Source organism: Acipenser ruthenus, chromosome 27 (genome assembly GCF_902713425.1).
Source record: "Acipenser ruthenus chromosome 27, fAciRut3.2 maternal haplotype, whole genome shotgun sequence".
In the NCBI taxonomy this organism is placed as follows: Eukaryota; Metazoa; Chordata; class Actinopteri; order Acipenseriformes; family Acipenseridae; genus Acipenser; species Acipenser ruthenus.
In genome coordinates this window covers 15,700,774-15,724,700 of record NC_081215.1, presented here as the reverse complement: position 1 = coordinate 15,724,700, position 23,927 = coordinate 15,700,774, and the positions used below count along the sequence as shown (strand labels likewise).

Below are 23,927 nucleotides of genomic sequence, written 5' to 3'. Positions count from 1 at the left end.
GTACATTAAAAACTTTAGAGGTTTTTCTTTGTCAAATAATATTAAGAAGAAACAACAGTTTTTTTTCAGTCTAATTCTACTCTACATCCAGTGAATGCTGTACATTTTCAAATAAAAAACAACTAAACAAAAAATCAATCATTTAGGAACCATCTCTGTGTATTAGCACCCAGGAGGTGCGACCTCGTCCAGACTTTTATACAGGTATTAATTAGTAGAGTGTTTACTTGGTATCTTCCGTCATAGAATTCTGGGGTCTGTTTCACAAAGTGCTTCTTAAGTTAGAAGCTAGAAGGCTGTTAAATGTTAAAGTATCTGGGCTCTGTATATGTATGGTTCTAGTTTTAGACTGGGTAAGAGGTAATTCACCTTGTGTGAAGAAAGACCTTATATCAGACAAAATAAGAAAACAACATCCTGTCAATGCTTCCTTGTAGCCTCAAAGGAACTTCTCAATAATGGATGTAATTATGTTTTGTTTTTGATGGAAATAATTAAAAGTCAGTAAAGCTGAATTCCCAGCTGTTCTTACTTCTTCATTTTTTGCCTTGTCGGCTGCATGTCTGCTTTTGCTCATTTTCGCTTCCTCTTTTCCTGTTGGTGTTTTCAATCCAAGCTCTAACACACCAGCTTGTACATTCAGTTCTGGTGGGAAGGTCTGTCCAGCAAAAGAACTAACATGGGAAAGGCTGATTGGGGCACAGGAGGGTGAATCTGGAGGAACTGTAGAGGCCAGGGGCATGGTTTGGGAAGAATCCTGTTGATGGAAAATAAGAGAAATAAGATACAACACAATAGGGGTGTGACTAGGTACATGAAGGAACCAACATTGTTTTTGATTTGATTTAAATAATAGAATATAGCATTTCCGAGTACAATTATTAGTTTTCATCATCATTAAGTTAGAAGATAGCAGGGCTGTAATGAAGGGTACATTTTGACCTTCGAAGGTTTGGAACACATTACCGAAGGAAGGTTTGAACCTTCCATAGTACTAATTTGCATAATTTACTGGTGACCGTCACCATAACTACTAGTTTATATTTGATTGAAAATCGTATTACAGGTAATCGATATAAATGGAATAAAACATTCACATGTACTTTAAAAATAAGTTACATATAACAGTAATCATGTTTTTTATCATTTTAATACAAATACACATTGTTTAAGTACACAATTAATGCTGGTTGCAATATTCATATACATATGCATGTGAGTGACATTTAATGTCTGTTTCTGTTAACAGAAAAAAGAAAAAAAGAAAAAACATCTGACAGTGCATGAATGCATAATTACACTGATACAGCAATGAAGTGTAACTTTCAAGCAATCAACATTCTATATTACTTCTGCTTCAACCTAGACTTTCACTTTCATTTATCTCGAAATCACAACTTGCTGCAGTCAAGTTTCAGTCACATGTTTTTTTTGTCCTTGAATAACTCTCCCACCGCTTTCTCACATGTGTAACCAAACACCAAAACCTACGCGATGCTGCCCCTATCAGTCTCTGAATAGAATGACACCTAATCAGAAGCCTCTTGTTATAGATAACTTTCATCAAACACCACCCGCTAATGCCACAAACAACAAATTTATCACATTTCAAACGGAAACAAGCTACCTTTATTCAATTAAGTCCCATTTATGAAAATGAACCATTGCTATGCTACAACATGATTTGTTACGAACACATGTTTAATACTTTTCTAACTATATACTTGGGATAACTATAAACTAGGGATGGGCATTTCTGTATATTTTAATAATCGTATACACATGTAATTTAATAAATGATTACACTATGATACTTTACATCAATCACAGTACTACAGTGGTAGCCAAAACCAGCTATACAAATGGCTAAATATGACACGATACTCTCCTGTGATAAAACTGAAGTAAATGGGATATGCAGCTTAATTAACCTGTTCTGCATCTTCTGAGTGCTAGAGGGCGTGATCTGACTAGTAACTGGTTTCTCAGATTACTACTGAAGTAGTGTTTCAATAGTGGGTGTCACACGCTGAATCTCGTGAATACCAAAAGCTTACATTGAGTTAGTCATTTTTATACTGTACTGTATGATTGCAGTAACAGCTCGAATATCCCAAAGCCTACTGTACATCAAGAAGTTAAGCAATGCTTTTGCTGAAGAGATGGATAAATGCAGCATGGTGATATTATTAAATGAACCATAGCGGCTAAGTCAGTGGGTGCTCAGGGGCTAAAGCTGCACTGGAAGAAATAGGGAATAAGGAGTAACCGGCAGGAATGTTAACGTAAGTTGAACAACAATCGATTCGGCTAAACGTTGCCCAATAGTAAAAAATAAACGTGTTGTTAAAATGTGTCTGCACACCAACAGTAAGCACAGCAAATAAATTAATATCCCTGATGTTTCATTTCTGTGTGTATTTATGTCACCTACGGTAGTTGTAAATACACACTCATCACTTAATTTCACATACCGGTCAGATGTGTGCACGTTTAGACCGAGAAGTAAGGGAAATATTTTTTAAAGCAATTCAGGACTACTAGTGAGTACACTAATTTATTATGTTATTACTTTTGTACCGTACTGAATCAGATGGCACAAAAACTGCGGGTTTCCTCATCTAAACTGTTTCGGGAAATATTGAAAACATACTCATGTATTTTGCAAATATTTTTTAATAGTACTTTTAATGACAAGCATATGACATGGCTTTATCTATGCCTAACTATGGGCTAAATAGACGATAAGGTGCTGTCCTGTTTTATCGTTAGTTCTTCTTTTTATTATTAATAAAAATAAATCAATGGCAGTAAGTGTGTTTATTTTCTGTGCTGAAACAAGATTTATTTTGCCGACCGCCAGTTTGTGTGCACACTTTCTCTGGTTAACATTGTGGGCAGCAGTGTGGAGTAGTGGTTAGGGCTCTGGACTCTTGACCGGAGGGTCATGGGTTCAATCCCCGGTGGAGGACACTGCTGCTGTACCCTTGAGCAAGGTACTTTACCCAGATTGCTCCAGTAAAAACCCAGCTGTATAAATGGATAATTGTATGTAAAAAAATAATGTGTAAAAAATAATGTAATTGAATATACAAAATAATGTGATATCTTGTAACAATTGTAAGTCGCCCTGGATAAGGGCGTCTGCTAAGAAATAAATAATAATAATAATAATAATAACATGCACGGTGCAAAAATCGGATTATTTTGGCATTGACAGAGGAAACAGGTAAGTGCTTTTTGGAATGATATTTTGCAAATTGCCAAATACTGTAATACAGTGCTTTGTTTTGTAATAATATGCACATTTTCTTTGTATAGTATATGTGCAGTACCGTGGTGGTGTATTAGACATACTGATGTACCTGACATTGTTAATTTATAATGCCCCCAACATTAATAAAGCAAGTACTAGGTAGTATAACGACTCCCTCTGAGATACAATATTTTAAAAGTTTATTGGCTGCAATCTCATTCATGTTCCGTTTGGTATCGGCTTGTTTATTAATATTAACCACAGCGGTGCAAGTATGAATAATGATACCATGGCTGTCGACAATACTGCATTGTGTGATATCACTTTTTTTGTAAAGTTGTAAACTAACTATTTGGTTGTCTCTTGTATGAATTAAATTGAATAAATAAATACAGTTTTAATACGTGCAATGCTGCATTACAACCACCTCAGGTCCCCATAGCTACAGTATTGATATCACCCTGCACTTTTAAGAATGCCTGTTTTTTTTGTCAGGAGCTCTACCTTCTATCTTTAGATCTTGGTGGGGATTGTGACCTTGACCTCCCTTTCCTTCTCTCCCTAGACCTTGATCTTGACATGGATCTCCTTTGTTTTCTAGACTTTTTGCACTAGACTTTAGTTCTTCACAGACAGGATTCTTCCTATTCTTAAATTTCTTTTCACTTCTAGTAGTTGATGCTGAGCTCGATCATGAGTTGAATGTGCTTCCTTTTGAATTTAACTAAATATCTAATCATCTGTCGAATCGGCATACTTGTGGTATCACTCTTACCTCCATCTGGTAAAGGGTCATTATTTGTTTTATACTAATATGTTGGGCTGCAGGGGAATGGCTAATGGGTCTGTTCAGACATTTATATTTACTGCAGTACAAGACAGATTACACGATTAGTAATTTTCTAAACGATTAACAATGTTCTAATCGATTACTCAAATAAACATTTACACATGCCCATCCCTACTATAAACCTTTTCTTAGCTCTCATTAGCAGAACGTTTTGTGAAACCACTTTTCTGTTGATGGATTTATTTTCCAGATCTGATTTTTACTTCGACTTGGTTGAAGACTTTCAAGATCCAACAACCAATAACAATAAACCACACTGAGAGAATATGGGGCATATCAAACTTGTAGTTTTGTGACAGGATATATGAGCTTCACTTGAATCACAGTTCAAAAAAGAAAAGGCTAAAAAAAACAAAAAGAATAGCAGCAAAAATAAGTAAAATGCATAGAGAATTTCTTTTTTTTTTAATGAGACATTGCAATTGGCAATTATATGGTAATGAAAAACTTTATAAATAGAAGGTATAAATGGGCACGGTTACAGGGCAGTTACAAATAAGATGAGCGGAGATCATCCATGATGCTTTTGAACAAATCTGGGTGCAGGCACCAACCTGTGAAGGATCAACACCAGAAAACATTGTTTGAGGAACCATGTAATTGGTTGGAGGAGGTTCATTTAACTGCACCTGATTCAACGCCTGGCTGTGATCCGGTGCCTTCCAGGTGCCTTCCTTGCTTCTTCGTTGCATTTTATAGAGCGGAATTTCTATAAGAACAAAAAAACGAGTTGCTTTCCCCTCACACGCAAATACTAGAAAAAGAAATGCTTAACCCTACCGAGTTTGATTTGGAAAAACAGTTAATCGCAGCTGTAAGAACAGAGAATAAACAGCTGCAAAACCAAGAAGTACACAACAATACATATTTAATAGATTATAAAATAGCTTTATAGATCTATCCAGTGTTTCTTTTTTTTTAAATACATTAATTAGTTTCTGCATATCCTACTGAGAGAGTTATAAGAAGGTTATGTGTGTGCTTTGTAAACATAACATATCCTTAACATTTATAAATGATTTTTTTTTCCCCCATTTTAAACTTACTTGCAGTCTTTGAAGATGATGACTGATCCACCTCCTGCAGATTCCAGGTCACTCTCTTGACAAGATCCTTGGACTTGGAGCCAGCAATCACTGCAGATGGTTCTGACTCAGGCTTGACTGCTTCCTGCTTCACTTTCAACTCTGGTCCCTCTGAGCTTACACTGGAACTTGTCAATTTTGGTTCTTCCCCTTCATTACTTTTTATGAAATCAAGGGTATTGAGGACATCGCCTTCCAACTTTATTTCTTCAATCTTTACTTTACCAAAGGATTCTGGTTTTTGGAAAGCTTCTTGGGTTACATTACCTATTTTTAACTCGCTAGTTTTGTCTTTAGTTACAGTGTGAGCGCAAACAATGTCAACATTTATTTTACTCGAGACCTGGTTCTCAGATAAAATAGCTTCCTCAGACCACACAAGCTCGGATTTAACCTTTGACTCTAGACCAACACTATCTTTAATGCAAATTTCCATGATTTGGGGTGCAGATTCTGGGATGCCTTGTTCATCCTTCACAACCACAATCGAAGATGTCCCAACTTTTTTGGTGGAAGACGATGCAGAAGACTTGCTTGCCTTTTGCAGGCTTTTCTCTCCCTTCTCCTGTACAGACTGCGACAAATCTCCACTGTCTGCACATTTCTTTTCTATGGATCGTGATCTAGACCTCTGCGTTCTCTCTTTTGATCTTGACCTTCCTTGCTCTTTAGATCTTGGTGGGGATTGTGACCTCGACCTCCCTTTCTTTCTCTCCCTAGACCTTGATCTTGAACTGGATTTCCTTTGTTTTCTGTCCTTTAATATTGACACCCTCCCTTTACTATTATATCTTTCATAGCTTATTTCACGCTTAGGCTTTTTCTTTTCCGCTCTTTCGGGACTGCTGCAGTGAGAATGCCTCCTTTCTTTTGACCTTGACCTCCTCCTCTTCTTCCATCTCTCAGAGACCCCAGATGAAGAACTTGCTGAACGGGACCTAGATCTTCTCCTATCTCGTGACCTTGATCTGGAACGTTTTGCCTTTTTTTCCTTACTTTTACCCTTGGTCAATGCTTTCTTTGTGGCCTCTGAACTACTAGATCTAGAACAGTCTTTAGAAGTCCTTCTGTCCCCAGATTTACAACTTTGCTTCTTGCTATGAGCAGATTGCAAGCCCAACCTTGAAGTTGCACTAGACTTTAGTTCTTCACAGACAGGTTTCCTATTCTTAAATTTCTTTTCACTTCTAGTACTTGATGTTGAGCTGGATCGTGAGTGCGAATGTGCTTCCTTTTGATGTACTTTACTTGACATTTTACTAAATATCTCCTCATCTGTCGAATTAGCTTTGTCACTTGTATCACCCTTACCTCCATCTGGTAAAGGGTCATTACTTGACCCCAGACAGACATGTTCCTTTTTTACACCATCTCCAGATGACATAGAAGCATCAGTGCAAGGTAATACATCCGGTTCCTCTAAATCTGATCCTCCTTCCAAATCCATATCTTTGACTTGAAGTTTTTCAGCATTATCATGGTGTCTGGAAGCTAATAAGCTTGCAGTTTGTAATTCTTGCTCCTGAGATGCTGAATCTTGAACACTACAGCTGGCAGTTTCACTTTCTGAGGAAGGGCTCTGAAATATATCAGAGATGCTACCAGAAGAACTAGAATCAGAGCCAGTAGGATCAAAAGGATCATACATTTCATTTTTAATATTTTTTTCTTTTTTTTCTGAATGTGAAGGGAATAAATGACATTTTTCTTTACTAGAGTTCTGGTGGGAGTCATCTGCAGATTTTAAAGGGTTACTGAAAGCACCAGTGTTAGCAAGTCTCCTACAATGCCACAAATTTCCACTTGTATTTATCCTAAAACTCACAGTTGAACCTGTACTTCCCTGGGAACTGTAAGACACTGACCTTGCATGGCCACTGTAATTGGTAGAGGTGGAGCCTCCAGCACCATGCCTTTGTCTTTCACTGGTCTCACTTCTACTCTGATCACCTCTTAATGATCCTTGGTCTGCTGTCTTATCACCATCTCCATTACCCATCAATCTGTTCATGCACGAATCAGGTATGTCGTTATTTCTGCTGCCACTTGGCTGTGAGTCTCCAGCATTCTCTCTTTTAATCTTTGGTATTCTAGGAAGTTCAGACACATCAAGCCAAACAGGTTTTGGAGGATTCCTTCTGACGACACCTGTGCTACTTTTTGAATGCAATTCAGAGTTACCATTCGTGTTCTTTGAAGAAGATTGCACAGTGGACATTGCTCGTCGAGCGCTAGCATTTTCTATACTGTTCCCTCCTGTTTTTAAAGCAGTACCACGAGAATCTGCAATACTGTGTGACATATTAGGTCTTGGAGTCACCGAAGTCTTTGGCCTAATAGATACAGTTACTGACGTGGTTGGACTTGAACTGAACAAACTTTCTGGCTGGGAAGATGGTTTTGGTGTTGATGGTAACGAGTGAGAGCCAGGAGCACCAAAAGAACCAAATAAGCTAGACGTAGAAGGTCTTGAATTAACATTAAGGTCTAACATCTCAGTTTCTCCTCTGGAGCTAATGGCACTTGTTCCTGAGAGAGATGAATGTCCACTGTAAATTTCTATTGATGTCTCTCCATCTCGAGAACCACTTCTCTTTAAAGATGTAGTTAATGATGTAACAACTGTAAACAAAAAGGAACACTATTTAGTAAGCGTAATAAATATCCTCTTAGTGTTAAAGCCAAAATAATGATGGCTTTACCACAGAACATTTTATTATTTACTAAAGTAGCACTTAGAAGTGTAGACTCTTACCATGGTTCAGATTACTAAAAACTCAAGCCTTAAATGCTTAGTTTATTTAAATGCTTAAGTTATTTTTACATAAAGATTCAAATAAAAACTGCATGCCCTAATTAGTGTTATTATATAAAGAACAAATCTAGATAGTATACACATAAAAATAGCTGCATTATTCCTAAATTACACTTAAGGAACTATGAAACAAGTGCAACAACAAAAAATTGCACATTACCAGGATTTTTGGCTTTCAAAGATCCATCTCTGTTGATCAAAACATCAGAACTATCCATCAGCAGCATGCTCTGTCCTGACAGGATACTTCCTAATAGGTCGGGTACCGGGGCTGCCTCTGCAACTGCCTCAGCTTCTGGGATACTTAACCCTCCCCTAGGTGCCAAAGAAACAATCAATTACAGGGGCTATATCAAGAGCTTACAACTATGTGCTCTTGTTACAATTTTAGAAGCAATCTGAACAGTGTTACCATATAATCACACTAATAAGAACAAGGGCTTATATATAGGAAGTCCACCTGGTTGTGATTAACGCCGGGACTATTTTAGTAGAGTAGAAGGAAGTGAAAATACAGTTTTGTTCTTGAACATTTCTTAAAGAACATTTTACAAATTTAGTGAATCACTCCAACAGGGAGACGTGGCAGTGCCCTGCTCAGAGCAATGGAATAGCCAGCATATTAAACTACTCAGTCATCTCGTTCTTTATGGCTGCTGGCGCCTGCTGTGTTTTCAAGGAGGAGGGTAAGCGCTTCGTCTGGTCGCAGAGCTGGAGAGGTGGAGCCCTTCTCTTCTGTTTTGGCGTTCACAACCTACCACACTTCAACACATATCCCTGCTATAGGTTGTGAGTGAGGGGGAGGCCAGATACATAAAAGAAGCATCAGTAACTGAAAGCTAGAGAGGCAGAGATGAGAAAATATATGTGTATATATATCTAAAAAAAAAAAACTCTTTTTACTGTACACTACAAAAACTAAAATGCAAAACCGCGAACTCCTATACTTTCTACGTACCCAAGCAAACGCAGGAGAAATGTGGACAATCATAAGGATATGACGTGGGGTTGTATGGAGGAGGAACACCGGCTTTCACGCCGAAAAGGATTACATCAACGATCTCTGGGTAAGAGAACAGTTTGTTTCTCCTGACCAAGCAACATGGAGACTGGTGTGTGGAGTTCATCATACCAGGTAAGAAACTTTTATTACCACTGCATGTCACAGTCCTGCTTTGTGAAGCTGCTTTTCAACTACATAATGCTACATTTTGTCTGACTTTGCCAACGTATATTATTTCAGGACATTTTCCTGAACAAAAAGGTACTTGGCATATATAGATGCACACTTAATTCACAATTTAAAAATGCATTGTATTTCTATTTAAAAAAAAAAAACCTATACAAAGCATAACATTAACATTATAAAGTACCATGACTTGTACCTTGAAAGTCCAATTGAAATAGGCCTTGCTACTGGCTGGTGTGATCTGAGAGCGGATTGAGAAAGACCTTTTCTCTTGACTTCAACTGGTGACAAGGAACTTGCAGGCTGTTCTGTAGGCGCACTGTAATTAAATGAAGATAATGAAACCAAAATATTAAGCAAACCAAAAATTCACAAACTACCTGGTAAAAGTCAAATTTTCAATTGTGTAAGAAATCAGGCAAAAAAAAAAACCTATAGACAGGAATAATTTAAGCTAGATTCTGTACTTCTATAATTATTTTCTCTTCTTGCTCTTCTGTGTTCTAGAACACTAGCTGTTACTAAGGAACATGTGCATTTCCTCATGTTTTTATGACGGTATAGATCTTGCACTCAGAATGTCAATGATAAAAAACACTAATCATTTAAACCAAAACAGAATCTACTTATAAACACACTGTAGGTCATATTGGCTTATTTTAACAATACATACAGATAAGTAATCTAAGTAATTACTTTAAGACTACAAATTCAGTGACACACTGGGTAGTTTGTAACAAAGGTTCCTTAATCAAGGTAATTTATTCAGAATCTAAACAACATGGTGTAAGCAGTAAGCCGCCACCATTGCTTCAAAAGATCCTTTTGGCAAACCAGACAACAATCCAGACTTCCTGGCCGCTAAAGGGTCCTGGAAGGACTGATATAGACCAAAGTAAAGAGAAAATATATTTAAGAAAATATTTCAAACAAAATAAGTAATATAAACTAGAAGTGATGTAGCAAGTTGTATTTCCTTACAGTTATAGGCACTGAAAATCATTCTGAAATTCATACACAAAGAGGAGACAGTGCTTAACACCTTCACCTCAAAAGGAAATGTCAACTCTGATATGAATAATCAGAAACTCCCTAAGCCTCCTTTGTTCCAAAATCCCATAAAACGAGAATTTTAACAATTTTGTTACACCACTGCTGCAGCATAACATTATTATTATTTATTATTATTATTATTATTACTTTATTATTATTATTATTATTATTATTATTATTATTATTATTATTATTATTATATTGTTGTTAAGCACTACATAATTGCCATCTTCATTTTTATTATTATTATTATTAAAATCCATATTAGGTCACCACTTCGCAGGTCACCACTTACCTTTTTTTTTTTTTTTTTTTACCTTGTAATTATTATTTACTTTTATTTTGTTTTTCCTTTTAAAACAGTCCGGTGAACTTATAGAAGAACGTACAGAATAGTAGGAGCTAGATAATATTTTAGTTTGTTTGGAGAATCTCCACAAAACAGCTTTATGCGTATGTAAAGAACTTGTCACATTTGTGCCACAGAACAATTTAGTGAACAAAACGTTATTTATGATAAAAACAAACAAACAAACCAACCATTCCAGTCGCGCAGTGACTTCAAAATTATTCGCTCGTGTCCAGTGTGGATGCAGCTTTACTTAACTATACAACGGAAACTTCACACTAGTATTACATAAGGTTAATGCTTATTAGGGTTACCTAAAAAGACAGAGAGTTAAAATCTCTGTCTGTATGGGATTAGATAACAGATATTTTACTGTATAAATGTTAGTTTAAAAGCTGTTTTAGGAATAATTAAGGTACTTCATTTAATAATCTGACTGCATCCAGTACAATTTGATTTGCCCTTAGGGAACTATGAAAGAGATCCTGTTGTAACTTTGGTAACTTAAGGTATTAATTGTGAAGTCATTTTAGAGAATGTCTTATATGTAATATCTTAGAAGTTACTATGCCACATGCTATAGCAGGGGTGTGGAATTCATAACGCCCAGGACATTTGTCTGAGCAACAACATGTTTTGCCGTTATACTTTGCCCACTGGACAAATCATTTGAACTTTTTTTTTTTACTACGGTCATTCTGTTGCCATGCAAGTTTCTTAAAACTGAATTGTGGAAGTCTAGCACATACACACAAACATTTAAAAATGCGTACCTCTAAACCTCAAACCAAAACTATATACACACATATACATATCCCCTTAAAGGGCACATTAGGAACTGTTTGGCGCAAACCCAACACAGCACATCACCCAAAGAACACCATCCCTACTGTGAAGCATGGTGGTGGCAGCATCATGTTATGGGGATGTTTCTCATCGGCAGGGACTGGGGCACTTGTCAGGATAGAAGGGAAAATGAATGGAGCAAAGTACAGAGAAGTCCTTGAGGAAAACCTGCCCTCTGCAAGAAAGCTGAAACTGGGATGGTAGTTCACCTTTCAGCATGACGACCCAAAGCACACAGCCAAAGCTACACTGGAGTGGCTAAGGAACAAAAAGGTAAATGTCCTTGAGTGGACCAGTCAGAGCCCCGACCTAAATCCAATCGAAAATTTGTGGCATGACTTGAAGATTGGTCTCCATAAACGCTCCCCAAGGAACTTGATAGAGCTTTAACAGTTTTGTAAAGAACAATGATCATATATTGACAAATCTGGGTGTGCAAAGTTGGTAGAGACCTATCCCAACAGACTCACAGCTGTAATTGCTGCCAAAGGTGCTTCCACCAAGTATTAACTCAGGGGGGTGGAGACTTATCCAATTATGATCTTTCAGTTTTGTATTTTTAATATAAAATCTTTTTCTCAATAAAAACTATTTTCCCCTTACCAGTGTGGAGTATGGTGTGTAGATAAGTGGAAAAAATCCTCATTTAAATGCATGAAACTCTGAGGCACTGACACAACAAAATGTGAAAAAAGTTCAAGGGCGTGTAGACTTTCTATAGGCACTGTATATCATTAGGACTGTCACTCGATAAAAAACCTTTGGATTGGTTAATTTATGGGCACTAGCTGATTCATCCATGCACATTTTTAAGAAAGGTAGCAATCTTATAGTGGCTAAAATAAGCACAATGGGAATTTGGTCTTTTTAAAAGCATTTTTATTATTTTTATTTTAGTAAATGTAACACATTTTCACAAAACAACCGTTCTGTCGGGCCACTGTCACACTGTCAGTCACATACCTGACAACACAACATTACTGAGCTGCGTTTCCATCGTTGGAAGTTTAATCTACCATTACAGCTCCATAATTGGCTTCCTGTAGTTCTGCTTTTATTCGTTCTGAATCTTGTTACCTAAGAACACTGTGGCTATTGACAAGCGATTGCGTAACATGCTGTTGTAGTCAGTAATCAGAGCAAGTAATTCCACACAATCACCTCTATTTGAGGAATTGGTGCCTTCATCGTGCCCCCTGAATGCCAGTTCTTGTTTGCCAAGGTAAACAACAGAATCAATCAAGTGTTTAAGAACCTCACCATTTTTTCTTACTTGCTCATTGTGATGTATTGTATCCCTAGGCTTCTGATCATCCAGTTAAACATCAATCCGGGTTTGTCCAAAAGTTTTTAGTGTTACAGTGGCTCGTCAGTGACTTTGAGAATGCTCGTGTTTTTATGCTGACTTCGATAGACATCCTAGATTGCTGTAGCCAGTGCTGTTCCATATCGCCTTTTCTGTACTGAACAAAAGACAGTTCCAGCAGTATTATTTTTTTAATTGACAGCTACCGGTAAGCCACAGATACCATAAATAATTTTAAGTTGCTGGACGTGGCGAGTATATTCCTTCCCTTGCTGTATCCGGGTATTTGTCGTGTATACCTCCCTTTTTTAACTCTTCAATTTTTCTGAGAAAGTTCTTCTTGAAAATTGATTCGTATCCAAATCGACTACGATGCCCCCGTTGTCTGATGACATTTTTTTTTTTTAATTTGTAAAAATCAATTCTAAATATTATTTCGAAGTTCTCAATATAGTCACCACTGCTTAGAACGGGCACGTTTGTGCTAACATGATTCACCCGAAGTAAGCGATGGACGTTATAAACTTCCACACAACAACCTGACATTCAAAATGTCCCCCAATCACCAGTACAGTAATCAAACCGAATAAGTGTGCATGCGGTTAAAAGTATTAAGACACTCATTACACGAATAAAAAAAAGATGTATAAAAACCTATGAATGTAATAAAAAGTACAGTAATCCGTTACATATCCGACTGTGATGGGACCAGAGTAAGGGCGGATAAATACCATTATACACAGCTGTAACAATTACTGTACTATATTATTATTGTTTTGAGATTCAGATTTTATTAGGGAGCTCCCCTAAATCCCTTGTTTAGAAAGATACAGGGTATTAATGCTTGTGACAGAGTAGCCATCTGCCGTGTGGATGCATGCATTCGCTGAAAGGCAGGAGATCGAGACGGAGGTGAAGTTGATACACGCAGGCGAACAGGATTTATTTATGTATTGTAGCGCTGAGCTGCAGGGTTTCCAGGATATAATGAGACAGACAACAGTTGCGGTTCAAAGCAGTTTGAAACCACTGAATTTATTATTTTTTTAGCTTTTAGTAAAAAACGGCTTTCATTCCCTCCTCTCATTCACAAACTCAACCTCTCAACTCTCTCAATTCTCACGTCGCCAGATCCGCTTCACTCTTTCAAACTGTCATCTCCACACATACACAAGTCACCCACCTTCCTCACTCATCGGTCCAACACTCCCTATCTCTGACTGGTCATGTCAGATCTGCTCCCACCCCCCTCAGTGACGCACTCACACACAGGCAGTCTTTCAGCTGTAGTCACACAAGCACCAAAACACACAGAGAACGCTAACAGATTTGAACAAGAATAACACAGTTTACAAACACACGTTATTTACAGAGTACTCCTATCCGATCTGTCAAGCTTTTTTACTACAGTAAAGTGCTGCCTTTTTATTGAAATCTATGTGAATGGCAAGGTAACGAGGTCTAAACAGCTGCGTTTGCCTGAAATAAGGCGTGCTTAACACTGTATAAGCGATGCCTTTGTTATTGAAATCAATGGGAATGGCAAATGGCAAACGATATAAACGGCTACCCAAAATAAACCTGTACGGTGTAAGTGGTGGCGACTGAGATTCTCAATAATAACTTGATCATATTAGCAATATTGCATGAAATTAAGCTATTCTTACCGCTTGCCCTTGCATATTTATGTCCCACATCTGCTCACTAATGATTGGACAGCTGCAAAACCATGGCAGATCTTTGACTCTCCCATTGGTTAAAACTACACAAGATTTTCAACTGTTTATGTCCCGCCTCCATTCACTCAGTAGTACATATCAGTCTAATAATAAGGAATTATAAATTCCCTTGGTAGACCACAATTTGTAACTCTCTTGGTGCATGAGGTCAGAAGTAGTTTGAATCTTTTATTTATTTAATTTATTATTTTGTTTTTGCCATGAACAAATTAGAAGGGCTCAATTTTGCTAAGTATGTACTGGATTACTTTTACTTTTTATCTTTAATTTCATGAAGCAAAAATAGTTATTAATCACCAATTGATTGATTGTGTTACTATTAAATAAAAGCAAAATCCTACAAGTTATATTCTATTTTTTGTGTGTTTTGTGCAACAGGGAAGGGACAAGTAGATTTATCTAGCACTTTGGACAAGAAGTTTTATTAAATATTCCACACACTTGTATAGTTCTTGAAAATTATAACTGTTGTAAACGCATTGTATTCTTCATCAAGTTATTTTTATGAATGTCATATGTAATACTATATGGCATACGAGTGGAGAATATCTCTGATACGGAATCAATGATTTTAGGAGTGCCTTTGAAGAACTGCAACTCAATACTCAATGTTTATTTCTTGTTTGTTTTTTGTGTATGGGAAACTATGAACAACTTACATGAAGAAAAAAAAAAAAAAATATATATATATATATATATATATATATATATATATATATATATATATATATAATTTTTTATTTTTTATTTAGTAGTCGCCAATTATTGTTTACCCCATTTTTCTCCTAATTTGAAATGCTTAATTGTATTTAGGCTCTGCCCACTGCTACCATCCCTGCGCTGACTTGGGAGCAGCGAAAGAGGTCCTGTAGTTAATGCATGGGGACCTCTCGCCTCTGCATAGGGGGATCTTCAGTTTCCTATGCTGTCAGTCCCCTACATTCTTTCCAAGATATTAAATAAATAAAAAGGTAAGCTTTAAGCAAAGATACTTGCCTGTCATCAAATGAATCCAACTGAAATGGGTTTCCATAGACTGACAGGGGTGCAGCTCCAATATCTGACCTCATGCCTCCCAAGCTAGCATCCACTTGTCTGTACACAGATGGAATTGAGAGCCCATGAAGTGGCTTACCAATCCCCAGGTTTTTAGCAATACGGGAGCGTGCAGTTGTGTCCTTTCTTACCTGCTAAAAATGAAAAGGGTGTGATTGAAATATTACACAGGTGTGAAGGCGTTGTTGCCAAGGTCTGGTGGTATTGCGGGAAGCTGACTTGAGACTGAAGTTACATGATCAAAAGTGGTTATTTATTAAAGCGGCTGTCTTGTTGTAACACATTTATTTACAAGTGATACAAACAAAATAAACAGAAATAGTAATATTTGTATTGGCTGGTGAACTCAAAAAGGAATTTATTACCCCAACACCATTCACATTGAGCCACAGGATACACTACTAACCGTATAAACCTGTATGTATGATTGTATGGGACGGGCTACCGACCTATATTAGTGTGCCACAGCCAACAAGTGTGCACCCTTACTGTAAAATAAACACTGATCCCACTGCTATAACAAAGTTAAAGCTCGGCTTGTGTTTTCTTTTACAGGAGACAAAACTCTACAACAGGAAAATATTATTAGAGAATGTATTGATATCTGGCACATTATTCCCCTTGTCCAACGCTTCTTTAACCTGTTCTGCATACCAGTCTGCCAGAAGGCGGGATCGCTACGTATAATTTGCGATCCAATCAAAACCGCTAATAAAGCCAAAATAAATTCTCCACCAAAATTTACGGTGTACGGTAATTATACACGAGTTCGTGAACGGCAAAAACAAGTAAGGTGAGACAGCCGTTTTTATTGAGTAAAAAGATTTGAAAACATTAATACAAGTACAAGACTTTTCTTTGTCAGATGCAATAATCTATATATCGCAGACAAAGGAATTTGGGCAGTTTAAAAAAAACAACAAAAGTGATTTCTAGAATTTCTAATTGTTCTATTGAAAGATATAAATGAGAGATTCAGCTTTATAATAAAACAACAAATTATTACATAACAGGGATAAAATTAAAATAACATGCAAAAACTAATTTCAAACTTTGACAAAAGTATTTGGGCAATCAACATATTTCGCATGAAAGCCATTAGATGCTAATTATTGACAATTATCATGACTGAAAACCAACACCTGATGATAATTATGGAGTAAGTAAATACATAATCATCAAGTACTGAAAAATAAATTGGAAATTTGTGATTCAAAAAAGTAAAAATGGTTAAAACTAACGAGTACAGCAATTCTCAAAATGGCAAAGATACAACTAAACGAAAAAGGAGAAACTACCAGAAAAAGCACTGTGTGGGCTATTATTGAAACACAGGAGAACAGGAACTACTGCAACTAGCTCCGCTTATAAGAATCATTTCGGGGCAAACTGACTGCATGTAATACGATACTGCATCAAGTGCAATGACGTGTACAACCAGTAAAGCTGTTTCTGAATTTGAATTTGATCACATCTCGCATGATTAGGGACGTACACCGCGTGTGTAGTATAAAAAAAAAAAAAGAAAAAAAAGCAAGTCATGCAGCTTATGCATGTCGACATGTCCGGAAAAAGAAAGACGCGCGACTGCATTTGTGGCGGAGTGTCCCGCCCCTATACATTTGTGCATTGTTTTTGTATTATTGTTTGCGGCGCGGATAAAAGCGCCGTGTATTTGTTATTGTTTTTGTATTTTTTAAAAACCGTGAGGATGCGTGACTGATCAGCTAGTGATTTATTTAACTAGCTGACAGTCACGCATCCTTATTAAACTCGTGCAGACTGTGGCCGAGGGGTAATAAGATAATTAACAGCCAATTAACCCCTCCGCCAGAATATAAGATTCTGCAGCTGTCCGTGCTCGGAGGGAGAGTGTCAGAGACGAGACGGCTTTTGAGCGAGCGAGCGAAAACAACTGCTAAGTATCGTGCTGGGGTAAAACCAGCACGCTTATTTGTTTATTTATATTTGTTTGGCCAACGTGCCCTTTTGTTTTGTAGTATTTTGTTGTTTGTTTAAATCTTTTGTTTTATTATTCAATAAAAGCAGCTGAACGCCGTAGCGTTTCAGCTCTCACCCGTACTTCCTGAGTCTGTGTTTCTGGTCTGATGTCATCAGTGAAGGCATCCTGTTCAAAGCATTGTACAGGTATTTTTTGTGTTCTCTGTTAGTGGAAATTTGTTTTAATTAAGTGAATACACATTCATTGAATACATACTGAGTACAGCAGTGTTATTGTGTGATATGCATGTAAAGGGAGGGGGATTGCGTTGCGTGGTGATGGATCGGGGGGGGGGGGGGGGGGGGGGGCATTGTGGAGCTTTGCATCTCCTCTTAGTGAAAAACTGTGATTTGCATCGCAACTGAAAATATGTAAGCCACAGATGTTTAAATGCAATGGTAGTCCTGACAGTAAAATACTGTACTGTAATGTCATTTTAATTTAAAGACCATTACATGTAACACTGGACCACAGTTAAACTAGGCACCCTCACAAGACGATTGCTTCTCAAGTACACTTTAGTAAAATAGGATTCTGCAGCCTTGAGTAAACATAATCATGATCATATAACAAGCTGCTTACCCACGAGGAGTTGTTTTGATGTATTGTCCTCAGTGATTGAGTACCACTGACATTGGTATACTGTATTTAAACTACTGGACTATACATTAGCTACATTTCTAACGGGATCACACTGATGTAGAACATATTTCTATATTTAAGTTAAATTATTTTCCTTACCACACTAAAGGAAAAGAGCCTATATCACTTTTTAAAACGCAGAAACATGTACACTGACTTACATTGTATTATTTGATCTGAAATACAAGTTACACAATTAAATAAAATCTAAAATAAAAAAAAACAACCACGAAGGGACTCGCACCCTCAATCTTCTGATTCGAAGTTAGACGCCTTATCCATTAGGCCCCGCGGTCTTTCACCAAAAGAGTGCGTTTATTATTTGGCAACACCAAATATATGCAGTGGGATGCCCTGAAATTAGTTAACTTATCTAGAGGTTATTTTAGGTTTACCATTGAAAATAAATAAAACTCCTTAAATTACCCTTTCTTTCTTGGAACGTCTCCTCTTAATTCGGCGCTTACGCCTTTTAGTGCCTTTTCCTGTGGTAGATTTTGTTGTTCCAGTTTTAGTTGTTTTCCATTGGGGTTTTGTGGTTTTTCTTCTCTTAGCTGTGGACATCATACAAAAGATAATGAAGAAGTTTATTTAACACAATGTGAACTTTAACAGTATGCTGTTGGAATCACTTTTAGTCCTCAAATTATATACAGTGATTCTACACTTAGTTAAACTTAACATGTCATGGACTGCAGGGGATAGTAGGCAGGAAGCAACATTTCACTAAATGTCAGATTATTAAGTAATTTAACACAAAATCCAAACCACTGCCTGCTGTTGTCTAGTCATTTGAAATAATACTCTACTTACATTTTTCCAGTTTGCTTCTCATGATACAACCCCCAACCTCTGCTTACCTCTTCTCCTTCTCCTTGTGGTTCCTGCTCGTGGTGTTAGAGGACGAATGTATACTGCCGTGTTGAGACCAGCAACAACAGAGTTAATTGTATCATCAAGCATGGAGGACTCCATTAGATACCTGGGAACATGCTAAAACAGTAAAGCATTCATTGCACATGTTTTTTTTTTTTTCTGTCAACATAATTGCAAGGCACCTGTAGCATTTTATATAATTGCAGTGATCAATAAAATACAAATCACTAAAGAGAAAGCTAAACCACCACAAACATTTCTGTTGAAACCATCATGTTTTGATTTAATCAGTGTCAAAAAGCTGGATTGATGATTTTTTTTTATATCCTTTAACCATGTAACCATCCAAAAAGACATTGCGAAAGACATCTAGTCAAAACGCTTGTCATTAAAGTCATTAAGCTTCTTTTAGTATTTCTGAAACATAGCATAGCTCACACTTCACCTGGCTAATACATTTTTTTCAAACTGCACCTCGATACATCCGCCCCATTCTATAACCTGTGAAATACCTGTGCTGTCTGAGCCTGTGTGATCCTGATCCTGTTCCTGTTGACGGTGGCTCTGACCCTCTCGCTCTGACGAGTTCTGGCAATGGCTCGTGTCCTCCCTGTATTGGTACGCAGTCGGCTGGTGGTGGGCACTGCATCAGCCACTAGGGCGGCCACTTCTTCCTCGCTCACCTCTTCCACTGCTACTGCTGCACCTGAAAAAAATATACATCACACTGAAATAAATAGGGAATAGTTTAATTTCAATTGAAAGGTTTGAAAAATCGCTTGCCTATTAAAACTGTCCCTGTTTTCATAAAATCCCATTCTGTGAAACTGACATAAATGTGACATTAATATTTAATTAATGAAAAAAATTCCTTATAGTTTAGTACTACGACTTTAGTACTGTACTGTCCCTGTCAGACAACATAAGCTTTAATCTAAGTGTGGCTTTGTTTATTTACAGTTACACAGTTTTATTTTTATTCACTATGCAAGTTGCACGTTTCATAGAAGTGAATGCTACTCAAAATTGATGACCCAAATTATACAATGGCATCGTCCTCCTAGTCATTTCAATGGGCTACGTGACATCATCACAGTTATATCATTAAAGTACAAACTATAGGAAAGGATCAATTAGCTGCTAAGATATATTTTTCTACAGAAGTGTTTTTACTAGTACAAATGCAAAATGTTATTTTTGTGTGACTATCTTGTAAAACAAATGTATAAACTGCTGTTAAGCACACGATATAATACTACATTATTCTTCATACTCTGAAGTAAATGCAACAAGTAAACATTATCTGCTCATTTCTGTCTTAAATACAAGAAGTAAACAATGTATGTTCATTTTTTAACACCTGTAATTATGAAACAGTTTAAATATAGGCCCTATGTCTTGTTTTGGTAGTTTACAATAGCTTGCCTGCACTATTTATTATCAGTATCGGCCAATATGGGCAGATAATCATCGGCTATCGGTATTGGCCAAGAACATCTGAATCAGCTCTAACCTAAAGTCTCCCAGCGTCTTTTAGTTCAAACACTGGACAGTAAATGTATGCCTTTTAGTATTTCTAAACTAGTTAGAAAGAATTATAGCCATTTGTAAGAACAGATGGGTGAATACGCAACTCCATGTATTCTCAGATTCTCTCACTAACTTGTGCTAAAGAATGTCAATCTCTTGAAGTAAGCAAACCTATGTGTAACATACAGTACGTACCTACAGGGCATAATGCCCATCACTAGGGCTGCTACAATTAAATCGAAAATCGATTTTTCAATCGATTCCATTCCTTATTATATACATCGATATATAAATACTGGATAATCGATTCAATAATTACGTTTTTGAACGTGCATAGTTAATAACATTATTTACGTTTATTAACAAAACTATACCAAACGCCCTGCCTCGCTATTTACAGTATTTCTGCCAGACAAGCAGTGGGCATGCTCTTCTCTTGCTGCTCGTGTTAACTAGTATCTGATTTGCTGGTCCATTCTATAAATAACAACAACAAAAAAGTGCCACCTTGAATCCAGAGCAGGACAACAGGTTTGTATTCCTGGCAAACAGCATGTAAATAAATTGTGCACACTGAAGCAAACTGACTGTAAATAGTTTGTTCTTCTTTGGAGTTTCAAAATGAATGTTATATAATGAATATTTAACAATATTTAATAACGTTACATTCCAAAGTACTGTAATCTGTTTGGTTTGTTAAACCTGCTAGCAAATGTTGTGTTTTTTCTTTCTCCTGACGCTACCAAGGCATAATTACCCCACGCATTCAATTGTTGTGCACAAGCTTTTACTTAACTGCAATGATATTAAAATAATCACGTCGGGGGGAGAGGAATGGAGCGAAAATGTATGTGGGCAGTACAATCATCGATATTTATTCCAACGATTATATTTTGTGTGCCCAATTAATCGATTGCTATTTTGAGGCTTAACTGACAGCCCTACCCATCACCATATCTTTATTTGTGTAACCACTCTGAACATGCATACTTGCAGAGCATGAGGACTCATTTAATAGGTAGAAAAAAGCACACTTTTGCAAGAAAGTTGTAATTGTGCTCTTAGATGATCTTGGCTTCCTAAGATACATAATTCCATTAAAAATACTCGTCATCAAATATGACTAATTTCAAAAACAAGTAAAGAATGTATTTGTCTTTCCTAAAAACAAATTCAAGAGGATTATACCATGAGATGCATTTTGAACAGCGCATTCAGGACAGAACCATTCCTCCACTGGAACTGCATTCAGTGGGGGGTTAAGGCATTCCATGTGGTACCTTAAATAGAAATAGAGGTTTCAGTGGCATGCAATCAGAACAGCAATGGGAGTATTCTTTTCTTCCCTGGAAAGAGATTGTTGCTTACATACCCAGCATCGCACCCATCACAGAGGAGAAGGCGGTCCTCTCTGTCACTTCTGCCACACACCTCACACTGTGTATGGTCCTCCTCTGCCAGTTCATTGGCAGCAGCATGATTCTGAACAGGAATCTTTAAAAACACAAATTAAAAAAGGGAAACTGGGAAAAATCTAATCATTACTTTGTTGGGAAAGTTTTTTTTAGTACTGATGTCAATTATAATTATATTGGCTAATAATTCTAAGATGGATGTTGATGCAAATGAGGTAGAATTCTTCTATGTTGTAATAAGTTAAACACAAGTGAAATGATTTGAGGTTCAACACTAGAGTAAGTAATACAAGGATGTTGTTATTTATAACTGTATTATTGGTTCAGGTAATAAAGACCAATGTTAAAGAGTTTAAGTAGCAGGGTTCCAAAAAATATAGCGTTATACGTCGCCACGTGTTAGGTTGTAAAAATCGGACCTGTGCAGGACTCATATTGCTACAACTGTTTAAATAATGTACCTGTGTTTTCTTTTCATTGTTAACATCCTGACAACTTCTTATACTTACAACTTTAGTCTGTTTCAAAACTATTTTCAAAATGGCCACTCTTGTGCCCTGGGGTTTGAGATCTGTCCTCTAAATCACTGCAGGAAGAGCGATTAAAAAAAAAAAAAAAAACATAACAAGTGCTCTGGCTTTTCTTTTCCATACTACATCATGGCTCGTTATTGCTGTGTTACCTGTTTGACCATGTGGGCCATAAACCTTACACTATCAGTGCACTAGAGCGGACATTTTCAAAAGAGCTTTGAAACAGACTTTAAAGTTATAAGTGTAAAAAGTTGTCAGGATGTTAACAATGAAAAGAAAAATTACAGGTACATTATTTAAACAGTTGTAACAACACGTGGGGATGTGTAACGCTATATTTTTCGGAACCTAGCTACTTACTCTAAGAGAACCTTCAAAAAGGTCTGCACTGAGATTAGGGGTGTCAATAGTTTAGAGTTTAAAGTTAGCCAAGTGTTAGGTGTTTAAAGTTTTGCCTAAACATTTAACCATAAATATGCAGGCTAAAGATCGATGTTAGCCTTAGTGTTTACATAGCAGTAGGTATACAGTGTAAGACAATTTATTTCATATTCAGTATTTCTTCACTGTGCTTTCTACATACAATTAACTGCTGTACACATACAGTCTTATACACAAATACATGTTTCAGTAATTTATAAAACGTGATGGAGGGCATCTTATGTTGTCTTTTCTGGTAACAGAAATTCCAAATATGCAAAGTTTAAACGTTCAAACATGTTTAATTTCCTACATTTTTAAACTTTAGTATTAAAAGGAAACTGAGATCACTATAATAATAACGAGGCAGAACAACCGTCATTAAAGGAATACATTAGACTGCTTTTATTTTATTTTTTCAGAAGAATATGGAGAGCGTGGTACCGAATGTATACTGGACATCACCCTGGCCACAGTAGTCAACAGCTACTAGTACATGAAATACCGAAACCTACCTTCTTGAGGATTTTCCCTCCAAAGCAGGATCTCATACAGATGTTTGTATAGATGATTCGATCCACAGGGCAAGAGTTAGCATTCTATAAAAGTAAAAAACAGCACCTATCAAATTCTGTTCCAAGTAATATAATGAGGTAGACTTCACACAATTGTTGGTGGGTGATAGAAGAGTATTTTTCTCTATTATTTCAAAATGACAACAATTTAGCAAACCTTTATACATAACAAGCACTTACTTTTGACCACTCTAAGATGCAGTCGAGACAGAAATAATGTGCACAGCTCTCCGGAGTTCCCAAGGCCTGCTCCTGGAAAGTGTTGAGACAGATGGGGCAGTTTTCAGCATCTTCGTCCGAACTCAGGCCAACAAACTTAGCCTCTGTCCCTCCGACTGCCCCCTCCAACTCCTTCTCTGCTCCTTCAATCTCATCTTCTTCAGCATCTAA

At 36.9% G+C, this 23,927-nt stretch overlaps 1 protein-coding gene across 4 annotated transcripts in view; it reads right to left on the bottom strand.

Moving 5' to 3' along the window:
* LOC117432359 (PHD and RING finger domain-containing protein 1-like) overlaps positions 1-23,927 on the bottom strand; it is a 29,757-nt gene that overhangs the window by 1,397 nt on the left and 4,433 nt on the right. For 2 of the 4 annotated variants that reach the window (XM_034054160.3, XM_059001973.1), the window contains exons 4-16: positions 23,718-23,923; positions 23,478-23,561; positions 21,967-22,088; positions 21,783-21,874; positions 19,577-19,770; positions 19,049-19,181; positions 18,615-18,742; positions 15,485-15,678; positions 9,392-9,514; positions 8,167-8,321; positions 5,153-7,813; positions 4,736-4,815; positions 533-757 (exon numbers count right to left, since the gene is read on the bottom strand). In XM_034054160.3, coding sequence (XP_033910051.3) covers positions 533-757; positions 4,736-4,815; positions 5,153-7,813; positions 8,167-8,321; positions 9,392-9,514; positions 15,485-15,678; positions 18,615-18,742; positions 19,049-19,181; positions 19,577-19,770; positions 21,783-21,874; positions 21,967-22,088; positions 23,478-23,561; positions 23,718-23,923 — 4,397 coding nt within the window. The remainder of the gene's footprint in view (positions 1-532; positions 758-4,735; positions 4,816-5,152; positions 7,814-8,166; positions 8,322-9,391; positions 9,515-15,484; positions 15,679-18,614; positions 18,743-19,048; positions 19,182-19,576; positions 19,771-21,782; positions 21,875-21,966; positions 22,089-23,477; positions 23,562-23,717; positions 23,924-23,927) is intronic. The other 2 variants (XM_034054161.3, XM_034054162.3) reach the window with 2 other exon arrangements.